This window comes from Dermacentor silvarum, chromosome 5 (assembly GCF_013339745.2).
Source record: "Dermacentor silvarum isolate Dsil-2018 chromosome 5, BIME_Dsil_1.4, whole genome shotgun sequence".
In the NCBI taxonomy this organism is placed as follows: Eukaryota; Metazoa; Arthropoda; class Arachnida; order Ixodida; family Ixodidae; genus Dermacentor; species Dermacentor silvarum.
The window spans coordinates 33518100-33530556 of NC_051158.1; the positions used below are offsets into that span (position 1 = coordinate 33518100).

The 12457-nt window shown below is 47.1% G+C and overlaps 1 protein-coding gene across 1 annotated transcript; it reads left to right on the forward strand.

Annotated features, from left to right (window-relative positions):
- Nucleotides 1–2383: 2383 nt before the first annotated feature.
- Nucleotides 2384–11894, forward strand: LOC125945333 (uncharacterized). The gene is made up of 4 exons (XM_049667102.1): nt 2384–2440; nt 6123–6184; nt 7223–7327; nt 11676–11894. The coding sequence occupies exons 1-4, from the start codon at nt 2398–2400 to the stop codon at nt 11796–11798; spliced, it is 333 nt and encodes a 110-aa protein (XP_049523059.1). The 5' UTR covers nt 2384–2397; the 3' UTR covers nt 11799–11894.
- The last annotated feature ends 563 nt before the right edge of the window (nt 11895–12457 follow it).

Sequence of the window (12457 nt, forward strand, 5' to 3'; positions counted from 1 at the left end):
GATGATGGAGTCCAAGAAGGACTGTTTGTGGGGGCGTAGCAGCTGGTACCTTATTTATTTTTTTCTCTGGGATTTTCTCGCACTCCCCATTAGAGTGCGCTTACTCTGCGTCTACGCACTTTAGTGACTGGCTTTTCAATCGGCGTATATACGCCGATTGAAACGGTGCTTCCATATGGAAGGACCGTTATTGCAAAGCTGTCAAGTACGGCATCGGATTGAGTCTAGGTGGCGTCATTATTGTAAAACTGCCAAGAACGGTGTTATATTCAATAGACTAGGCAACGTGGTCATTGTAAAACCTTTTTTTGAGACCTCCTTCAGCGATGTGTGTTCACCTGGGGTTGATCGGTTGGCGGGACTTGGCCTGAGGCAGCATCGACGAGACGGTTGTTGTAAGAGGTAAACCTGCGCGAAAAAGTGTGTAAAGAAAGGTTGAATTTTCGTAGAAAGCCGAAGCATTGATAGCGGTAGCAAAGTATTAGGCAACCACGCAAAGTTGTGTTCGTATTTAATCGCCCGTGCAAATTGACGTAAATGCTCTATATATTAATTAAGTTAACAAGCATGGTCTCACGCGTGCATAGGCTAGAATTAACAGATATCACTCGATGATCACGAATACTCGTTGTCACAACGCTGACGTGATGAAGGGCGCGTGCAGCGAGCTCTTCGTGCTGCCTCTCGCTTCACCGCGGGATTACATTGACCTTCAACGCTTGGCGCGCGGGAACGCAGCGAACATGAAGCCAGCAGCTATGTCGGCTCGCCCTTAGCCTTTCGATTCGCCGCTGATGACTTCCAACATACGTTGCAGAACCGCGTGTGCGCTCAGCCGCGTGTATGCGCAGTCATGGCTGGACTTGATGGGGAGACTCCCCTCACCTAGCACGCTCGATCACGTGACCTGTAACAATGGGCGCGCGGGAAGACGGTGCGCATCAAGCCACCATCCTTCTTGGCTCACCCTCGCACCCACAGCAGGGGGCGCGCGCGGCGCGATAGGACCTTAACGCACCTGGACTTTATACGGAACATCACGGCGACGGCAGTAATTCGGCTGCACTGTCGATGTCACTACTGTCGCAATAAAGGGGAGTCATTATAATCCTGGAAACACCCCGAGCCAACCACGTCTGAGAGCCATTAAATTTCAGCTGCCGTCAGGGTTGACTGTCGTCATGGAATTCTATATCACCGGTCATGAGGTGTTACAACTGCTAGCAGCGGCTTTACTTTTGTCTAAGCCGTTGTGCCGTTTACCTCCTAATGAACCTTGTCTGGCCCTCTCCTCTCTGCGTCCAGGGACGTCAGGCCTGTTATGATTTTTCCTCTCGAAGCAACAGCAGCAACTCAAGCAGTGTCTCCTCTATCCGCACAGAGGATTTCTGCTATTCACTGCCACAGGACGCACTGCGCGATGTAGTGAACGACATGGGCGTTTCTCCCGTCTTTTTCTCTCTGCGTCGTCGTCTACCGTGCGCTGCTATTATGAATACATTCCTGCTCACCTGATTGACCCTCCCCGATCGACGAGTTTGGTGCAACAAGCTTGGTTTCAGAACCACTGTGACCTCAATGCTGCCAGTTTAATTTTCAGCGTTGGGACTGTCTGTATTTATGCTGCTGTGTTTAGCACTGGTTTTCAATATGAATACCACGAACGAATCAGGCCTACGGCAAACTCTCTTGCAGTCCTGCGAGGGGACAGCTCCTAACCACCAGATTGCCCGTACATCATAAACCGAGTCCTTTTGTCTAGGGTTGTGGGGAAGGGCAATGTCTTACATAGGGTACATCATTCGCTGTTCCGAGTATGCTTCCTAATAATCCTGCAAAAGTGTGATATCAACTTTTGCTTTTCCCTAAATCTCCAGATCTCCAATTCCTCACCAGCAAGCCACTCTCAATATAAAGAGACGGACTACACCATGGGCACGCAAAGCCCTCGTGAGATGCCCCGGCAGCGTAGGCCCGCTACATATATTGAGACGCTCCGCGACGACGTAGGTCCTAACTCTTTAACACCAATCACAATTAACGCAGCTCAGTAGGGGTGTAAGACTACACTCCTCTAAAAGCGCACTCACTCCCCAAGTAAAGGTGTCTCCAACGCTCATTTTGTTCTTAAAGGGCAGTACTAGCTGTCTTCAAAATTCAGAAATCCCGGCCAGTTGGCAGGGTGCACGTCGCGTGGAGAGGTCGGAGAGCTCGAAAATAGGATGTAAAGAATGAAGGTCAGCAAGGAAGTCTTAATAATATGAAACTCGCATTCCATTCCTGTTGCCCTTTGAGAAGGCAAGCAGCAGTTGTGAGCACAGAAGTGCAGACGCTTATAAAACTGCGCCGGGTAGGTCCTTTGATTAGACAGAAGAATATACACCTCGGACGTGAGTCATGGGTGAGCGAAATATTGCTGCTGTCAGCGCGATATCTTTGGGTGAGTCGCTCTTTAGGAAAGTTGTACCAATAGATAAAACACATATAGAGATAGAATGCTCAAAATTTTACTAAATATGGCAATTCTATTGAAAATTACTTCGCCAGTATATTAAAGCTTTGCATCTCACCATTGTCACGATAGGGACTTGCCGGTAAGCTATCTGGGAATACTGGAGCTGCGCAAACAAGACGAGGACATGGGAAGAGCACATGTGTCTGTGTCCACGTGTTTTTCTCACATCTTTTATTTGTTTATGTTACGCAAATCTTTCAATTTGGCTGTATATTACCATTTACGAAATGAACGTCTCTGACGTAGACGTCAAGAACAGCACCGGTGTCGGTTTCTTTTGAATTTGAGTAAAACTAGAACTCGCATAACTATATTGTTGTGATGATACGCTGTGTACACTGCGCTGCTGGCGTTAAGGTTTTGGTGGTGCCACAATTATGAACGTTATAGTTACTCGTTTCTCCTCCTTTGATTAAAACAGCATGACACATAAAAATAAAACTGTGGCTCCAATCCACGCTGTGAAGGTGGTTGGACAGCGAAGCTGTAAACGACAACCACAACGATTACCTATTGTGACGTCACTAGAATTCACACACGTGGCTCTACAAAAGAGTGAAACCAGAGACACGTGAAATTTACTTAACCACCCCCTTCATTACTTCACAACGACATTATATCCACGCTGTTCTTCTGGCATCTTTACTTTCCGTGGTCTACCCATGGTAGCCTGGAATGAACTGAATGAGTTGCTAGACCGTGGTGACGTCACTACTTGCTTTTTATGCGGTTGGGTACTTTTCGACTCGGAGTAGCGTACGCAACCATAATCTTTACCGGGAAACACACGCGGGAGAAGGAACGCTGTAAACGACACCCACAACGATTACCCATTGTGACGTCACTTGAATTCACACACGTGGCTCTACAAAGAGTGAAACCGGAGACATTGGTTTCACGAGGGTTTTGAATGACGTCAACCCCTTTCGAAGCAGCTGCAAACCTAATATTTACCGGAACGCGTCGGAGGGTGTTCCCATTGTTCACACGCGCCTTATCATCGATAATGTGGTTTTGATGCTTGTTTTTGTGGTTTTGCTTTTGAAAACGAGTGCTGAGTTGTGTGCTGTATGCCTGATTTCAAAGGAGATATGCTGTTTGTATTCAATTTTTAGCCTGGCGTATTTTGCTTACGCCGACACGAAAATTACCTTGGCTAGTACAGGTATACAGTTTCGCTGTAAAAAAGGAAAACGTATGATGATTTATGGTTACACAAAACACCACAAGATGTCCCTACTACCTCTCCTGCTGCATTCCATGTCTCTGGGGTTCTGGCATCCCGTAAACTGCGTAATATGGTAAGACCAAAACTCTATAACGAGATAAGAAAGAAAAGGGGGGGGGGGGGGAGGGGGTTCAGAGTAGAAGCGCCAAACCGACGACGCTATCGCTAATGGCCTCATGGGAGACAAGTCATAAAAAATTGTCATTGTTTACTCAGACAGACAGAGTTAAGTAAAATTTACACCTTATGCGCTGTCCTTACTGCTTACGGCTAAATTTGCCGTACCTTAATGGCGTGGTTCCGTGTGTTTCGGTCTGTCAAAGAGCTGGCACAATTAACACACGAATTGTTGGGGGGGGGGGGGGGGGGGGGAGTTGAGCCGTGGCACTACAAAGTTGTACAATTTGTCGTCGAATGTGCATGGCCCCGTTTCAGCTGAAGAACCGAACGCGAAACACTTTGCGGGGGGTTCTTGTTGATGTGCCATTTCAAGTTTTTGAGCGGTAGTGAACACATTTATTGTGCACGAAATTTTCCCAAAACAAAGTGGCCTCGCGTCAGCTCCTGTAAAGCTGCAGTGCCAAAGAATAAGTTGCTGGTTCGTGGCAGCTCATATAAAAAGTGGTCGCAGTTTAACCTGAAAGGCGAAGCATCAATTGCGATAGCAAATTTGTAGAGAGCTATACGCTGTAATGATAGCTTTATCAGCTGTATAAACTTGGACATGCAGCAGCACCGGCAACACGCAGAACTAATGTCGACGCCGTCGGCGTTTTGCCCGCGTTCGCAGAAAATGCGTGCGGCGTTGCCGACTGTTGCAGGAGCCTCTGATATAAATAGGCACTTGGTGCCACAGCTAAACGTCACCTCCCTTCCCCCCCCCCCCCCCCGCCTTTCGCGCGTCGGAAGAAGGCGCGTTTGCTCTATATATATGGTGATTGTAAAGGAGGAAAGAAACGCCTACTTCTGCAGCCCTTAAGGAAGCACGGCGCAGAACGCGCGTTTGTTCTCCGCCATGGGTTCACTCCCCGTGATTCCAAAACCCCGTTGTCTGTGCGTCGATTCCAAATTTGACAGAATCCCTAGAAGCGGAAGAGGCAGCAATTGCCTTAGCAATTGCTCACTCCTCCGCTAAGTATATTTTCTCAGATTCAAAAACCGCAATCCGTAATTATGCCAATCGCAAAATCCACTCCCCGGCTGCTAAAATACTCGAATCAAATCCCCCTCCTAATTGCCTTATCACCCTCCTTTGGGTCCCTGCACACAGCGAACACCCAGGCAACATGGCCGCTCACACCCAGGCCCGAGCACTCGTCAACCGGGCTGAGAGCGACCCGCCTTCGTCTCGCAGTGCAAGAGATCGACTCCTCAGCTACCATGACCTCACCCTGTTCTACAGAAATTCCCGCCTAATCTACCCCCCGCCGCATAAATCAATTCCCAGAAGTGACCAGGCTTTGTGGCGAAGACTTCAAACGGCCACAGTTACGACCCCTTTCCTTCTGTCAATTATTACACATGGGGAAACCTCTCCTCACTGCCGCTTGTGTCCAAGCACCAGAGCTGACTTTGCCCACATCTTTCTAAATTGCCCGAACAAGCCCAAGCCCCCGTGGCGAGTGTCAGAACACCAGGAGCGATGGGAGGCTGCTCTGCGCAGCTCGCAACTGGACTTACAGCTTCGGACAGTGGGCTGGGCCAGAGGGGTCGCCGAAGCACAAATGCGCCCGGCCATCTAGAGCGGCCTGAGGGCCCATCGTCGTCCTGCTTCCCTTTCTCCCCCCGCCCTCCCCCACATGATTCTCTCGTGAATCAATAAAGTTTACCCACCCACCACCCCGTGAAAGAGCGCGTCCCTCGCGCCCTTTCACTCGCACATACAGCGTTCGGTGGCGCGCGGCGACGATTTCATCTCCATTGACGTCATACGGAACCTCACGGCAACGGCGACGGCGACGACGACGGCGACGCCGACGGCAGATATCTGCTTTGGAGTGTCCATATAATTGCTATCGCAATAAAACGAAAAAGCGAGGGCTGAACTGGATGCGCCAGCGCAGACAACCGACAATAACTCAAAAGCAAAGCAGTGCTCTTTGAGCGTTTTGTGCTGTACTACTCATGACCGGGTAGCAAGAACGCGGAAAATAGTTACACAGTTGTTTTGCGTCAAACAGGGGCTGCCATCGAGACTATATGCAATGTTTTGCTGGCGTCTTACTTTTGCACTGATAGAAAAGCATTCGTAGAGCTCTGAGCTTTCTGGTACAGGTGTTATTGTCGCCTAGACTGATGTACGCCACTCTCCAGTATCTCTGTGTATTTTTATACTGGCCACTTAAAGTTCTAATATTGCTTTTTTTCACAATGTTACAGCTATTCTCGTTGTACGCTCGACGAGTTCACCGTACGAATGCGGACCATACTGTCCCCCTGAGGCAAGTTTTCCATATTTACACAGCACTATGAATTATATGGATCAGGATGTTTAACAAAGAGCATTATAAGTTTGAAAGGAAATAGCGAGGAAAATAAAGTAGTTTCTTTGAGTTTGTTTTTTACCGCAGAGACGCGCACACTAAAACAGTACTAATCGGAGGAGTAACTGCAGAAATCAGACTATTTTCACAGCGAAGTTTTTAGCCTTCGTTGGTCGGGATTGATCGCGGCGCATCCTCACGAAAAACAAAACGAAGACATTCAGCGATTGACAAGAATTGACTCGCCTTCCCGGCCTCGCGAGAGCGGATGTCCAGCGTGTAGCTGTTTAAAAGCGCCACTACAATTTCTGAGGGACGTATGCTATGCTTTATTGCTTCAGAGTTATGGTAGTAACGGTAATTTAGAGTCACGGTAGTAAAGGCAGTAATGGTAATTTTGGCATCACGCCACCGCTGGTCGTCTTGCCGTTTCTTCTCCCTTTGCCGCTTGTTGTATTCACGCTGCTCCTCGGGAGTCCTAGCTATGCGTTGCCTACCCATAGCGGTGAAGCAACGACAATGAACTTTTATGCATGAAATGCTAGTGACGTCACTCTCCACGTCGCAAGCTGCCGTCGCCGCGACAGCTTGCGCCACAGTAATCTTTACCGGGAAACGTACGCGGAGAGTGCTACGTACTTCGCATTGTTATCAGGAGTGCCTTATCAGCCTTATCATCAGTGATGGGGTTTGGATGCTTGTTTTGTCTTTGTTCTTTGTTGAATGGAATACTGCGATGTATGTTGTATGCGTGGCGCAAATGATCTTTACACTTCTCGCTTCAATCGCTGAAGGTCTTTTTGCCGTGAGAGACGCGCCGCCAGACGATCCCGACCAACTATAGAGGCTAACAGCTTCGCAGTAAAAAAACGTGCAGCGATTGAAACGAAAAGCGCATGCATACTTTGGTATCATGCGGTCATTTGAGCGGGAAGTGATGGTAGTGTTCTGTTAAAGTTTCTGTAACATCGTTTCCTTATGTGTTTATTTCCGTAGAACACAACCATGAATTCATGCGTGACTACCTGCCCGAACGATGACAAACCTTTCGATCCTTTTAACGTCAAAGAGGCGTGGTTCAAGAACGGGACACCATGCTGGGTATGCGATTTGTTACGAAAGTTATGTGCTTTTCTCTAGATTTTTGCTTTAGACGTATTAACATTTCTACTATCAAACCTAAACCAATTAAGGACGCGCAAAGCACACTGCTTGTTAGACATTAAAAAATCAGCATGCGTGTAGTCACTCGGTAGTCGTACGGGTCACAGGAGAAAATCTACCAATTCACAACGATTAGGTTAATTAGACGCAGAAGTGGCTCGAAACGTGCAAAAATAAATTAATTACTAACTAATAAATAAAAATAAATTACCACGTTATACCTGGTAGTTATTTCACTTTTCAACGCTTCCTGCCATTACTGCATGTCATTAACCAGCGCGCCATTGTTGGGATAGCTGGTAGCAATTCTCTTTGATACATTACGTTGCTGTGTTATAAGGGAATGTAACGCATACATAATGAATTTTGCATCCTTTTCTTGTTGAACTCTAGCGTCTAAACTCTCCGTGACTGTAACTTGGCAAAGGGGAACATATAAAATGTGAAATATAGTTCTGCGCAGTAATGTTATTTGCAGAGATTTATTTCCTCAAGATCAGTGGAATGCGACAATGCGAATGCTCTATTTTGGCGGCTTATGAGTGCGAACGTGTGTTATATGTCAATGGCTAAGACAAAGGTAATTACGCTTCCTGGAGACACGCCATAACTTTTATATTCAGAAATGGGAAGGCTTGCCGCATGAGGGCATGCCGAAAGACGTCTGCTGCAGCTGACAAATAGACGCGATCACTGAAGCTTTAGCGACTAACCTTTAGACGGCCGGTACCGTAGACCTGATGCGCAGCATTAAAAAAAAAAGAAACGCTTTGTAAGCGACACTATAGCCGAGCCTTGCGCGCACCTCAAAAATGACTTGCGCTCATAGACTAGAATTTCATTTTCCTTCTCCTGTGTTGCTCATTTTGTTTACTTCACGTAGTATTTAATGAGTGGAGTGTTTTACCCGCCGTGGCTGCTTAGTGGCTATGGTGTTGGGCTGCTAAGCACGAGGTCGCGGGCTCGAATCCCGGCCACTCCAGCCGCATTTCGATGGGGGCGAAATGCGAAAACACCCGTGTACTTTACTTTAGGTGCACGTTAAAGAACCCCAGGTGGTCCAACGGGGTGTGTGACAATATTTCTGGCGTCCGCGACAGGACTCGAACCTGCAAATATTGTCACAGACCCCGTGAACGAGGCGCAGACGCCGGACCAAATTCCAAAGCGGACTTATCAGCTTCCGAAAATAATCCCACGAAAGCAAGGACAATTAAGAGTGGGCCCTCTGGTGCGCCAGCGAACGCCGGTTGCTGTCCAAAGACCGAGCCAGAGCCCAGAGTTGTCGAAACACAACAAAATATATTCTTCACACAAGGCAGTTACACACACACTTGCACACTTAGGCTAGACACAACAAAATACAAATCAGATGGGTATTAGCAAACACAAGAAAATAATTCACGACAAGCACTATGAGTCCAACACGTAAAGTACAAAAGGAATAGGAACACTAAGTGTCCAATCGTATTCACCGTGCTGGGTTGGTCTTGGAGTCAGACGATCTCGGCGTAGCTCGGGCAAATCTCGAAGAAAGAACTTCTTGTGGAAATGAAGACGCTCAATGAACTCGTCGACTAGCTTGCCGGGGAATCCCCTTCTTTCGCAGACGCTCGGTCTTCACGTTACATCACTTCACCGGTAGCGGACTGAACTTACGAACTCCTGAATGCCACTGAACGATTCTCGCACGGCGCTCATATAGCTTCCACAGGCGTTCTCGAAGCTTCCTATCGGAGTCGTGATCTCGTAGCATGGCCAAAGCCTGGGAATCTTCGACCGCCTGCTGTCGGAGTGTTGTCGAGGGGGGGGGGGGGTGATGACTCATGCTGTTGGCGCACGCTCATGCTGTAGTTATCTCTCTCGACTCGCCGGGTGAGAAGGTGTCTCGTCGCGCGCGCGTGTGCTCTCTCTCTCTCTCTCGTTAACGTCGCTTCGTCGAGGCTCTTCTAGACGTCCAGGCACCGTTGTTCGCGTTGTTGTTTGAGGCGTATGTGCTCTCCCACTCTGAAGTTGTCTGAAGTTGAAGTTGTCGCGGGGCTGGCGTTTTCTTTCGCTGGGTTGCGTGACACGCGGCGCGCGCTTGGATTACGCGCTCTTTTGTGACAGTCACCCAGCCTCACGTTGCATCCGTCAAACAAACTGGATTTCGTTTAAGACGTCTGTAGATACCGGCTGTCAGCATATGACATCGCCATCCGAAGTAAAGGACATCATTGCTTTTACCCGGCGGGACAACACCAGAGAAGTTAGCGTACCGAAGCACAGATTATCGATCGACAAAAAATATGAGGCCCTTCGTGCAGTCCGTCGTCGCGCGTAACGGTGATACAGAAGAACAAAGCCACCGTCAAACCTTTTGAACAGTCGCCGAGCTCAACGACATGTTCATCGACATCTCAACAAGCTTGACAGACACGTTAGAGGACATTCCGTGGATCCCTTGACCCAAGACAACCGCTAAGATCTGGCGGGTCACACGAAGTCTCTAAGCAATTCCTAAGGATCCTCTAAGCAATTCCTCTAAGGATCCACTTAGAATTATTTCTCAGGATGACACCAGCTTCGAGATATTAATTCCCGGACTTTGCGGAGAAATGCATTGGCGTTCCAGTTAATTTTATTGCTTCAATGCAAAAAGTGACGTTTTGTTAAGAACCTAATTTGAACGCCAATGCACTTCTCCGCAAAGTTCGGGAATTAATATCTCGAAACTGGTGTCATCCCGAGAATTCGCTCCAAGTGGATCCGCCTTGCGAACACCACGGCTACAATTTGTAAATTGCAATATGGGCCATCAGGTAATTAGTTAAAAGCATAAGTATTGAATTTCTGCTAATTATTTGAATATGCATTTCATTTTTTTGTGGAATTAATGTCCGCCTCTGTGAGCAGACCCGCTTATGGACTAGAATTGTGCTATCTGCCACAGGCAACCTTTTCAAAATTCAAAGGAATTTTTGAAGGTGTTCACTGAAACACTCTGTAAAAGACCCCTTATATTGCCCCTGGAAGAACGTCTTTCCAGCAACTTATTTCTGTTTAATAGTGAAGCCGACTTTAAGGGGATCGGTGTAAGCTTGGTCTTCGTAAGCTGGCTTTTCCACGTTCAGTGTTGCAGTGAATGAAGCCTACTTGCCGTGTGCGAACGATGCGATGCGAACGGGTCCCGATAACGCTATCGCGTACTACTCTTAAAGGTGAAGCTTAAGCGTCCTCCAATTTTTTTGCCGAGCAACACACTTTCGTGTCTGGCCATCGCGGTTCTTTTTTAGCGTAGCCCAGTATTCGGGAATATCCCGCTGGCATCCGCCCGAAACTTGCACACTGGCTCCAAAAGTGTTAAGACCTCACTCGACTCCGCAAGGAGCACATGTCAAAGATAGTGCATAGGCTTAAAACTAACTCTACCAAACTGGCCCCGCACGCCGTTCTCTAATTACAATGTAGATCTTTGTCGTTGAGGCTGACCTGCGTGATAGACATTTTGTTTCCTTTGTAAATTCCACCATTCACCTTGCTACGAATTACCTGTAGGAGCCTAGAAAATGCTGACAATATTGATAAATATAAAATACAAATAGTATTGATGGGTTCTTCTCGTACCTAAAGCCTCAGGACGTTCTGGACGACTATAGAATAAGCAAATAAATATATAAATAATGCATTGAATTATATCCTTAAGTAATTGCTGTATATACCCTGGATAAATTAAGCACAATCTAACTGTGCTTGCGTTACTTGTAGCGTTTGCCAATGTCACGCTTTGTTGTATCTTATTAGAGCGTTTCGGCGTGTCAGGTATTCCGCTAAACCCGGGTGGTTTGGGCGGATTGTCGGATGAGCGGAGGTGTAAGCTTGAGCAGCCGAAGTGGTGCCGCCACTGGGTGGCGCAAAGCTCAACCAGAGAAACAGCTATTATTGCCGTTCTCAAGTGTATCCTATTTTGCTGCTGGTGTAGAGTTTCGGCAGAGGCGTAATCGTGAACACGCTGCGTCTTTAAATGTTCTACTTTACTACCAGCGACGCAGAATACACTTAGCCAATGAAATGTTAGCTCCGTGCTGGCGTGGTTGAGTGCTGCGGCACCAGATGGCGTCACCACTCCAGCCGCTCACGTTTACGCCTTCGCCCATCCGGCAATCCGGCCGAACCGCCCACGTTTGCCGAAACACCGGCCAGGCTAAACCTCTGTTTTAATTGCCGCGCATGGTATTGCAGTAAATTAACCATACAACAAATGGAAATGACATACCTGTGATTTTTCTGCTGTTTATTTTTGCAGAGGAACGAAACGGGAATTGCATGTGTAGGCATGTGCTGTGGTGGAGAATGCGAACTGTCAAGCGCATGTGAAAATGATTTGAATGAATGTCCACAAAATGATTCAGAATCTTCAGAAAAATAAAGATAAGTAATGACGAGGTGGTTCAGCGCAGAACTGAAAAATTTTTGTACTACAAGCGGTCATTTCATACTTTTGTGATTCCTCAAATAAAAAATAAATAAATATAAACAGCCGAAGGGGATGCAAAAGCACCAGCTACATTTGATTTTCTCGGTAAATATGTTATATAGCATCACTGATATTATTGTGATTAGCATTCTTTGGGAACTTCACCACTTGACTACGGCAGCAGTAAAAGATATCAATGTACACCAAGAACACAAACATGAACAGGCCATGTGAAGTTTCGATGACATTGATATCTGAATGAACAGAGGGGCTGAAGCAAGGTATAAGCGCTTGACGCATGGCAGGCGCTTATCGCAGAATGAATGCGGAAATCACGTGCAACATGGGTATGACTGATTGATTTAGACTGATGAAACTTGAAATGTGGCTAACTGTATCATCGGCCGTTACTCCACAAACAAATTAATCTAAGCAACGATCAAAGCATGTCCAGAAAAGGGGATGAAAAAAAAAATCCCGGCAGCAAAGTGTCTCAGACGTCCTGAAACAGTCAGCGTGAAAAAAAAAAAAAAAAAAGAGAAAGCCGCACGTTTTAAAGTTTCTGCGCTTAGTCACAAGACAACCTAAAAAGCCACCTCAGTAATACAAAA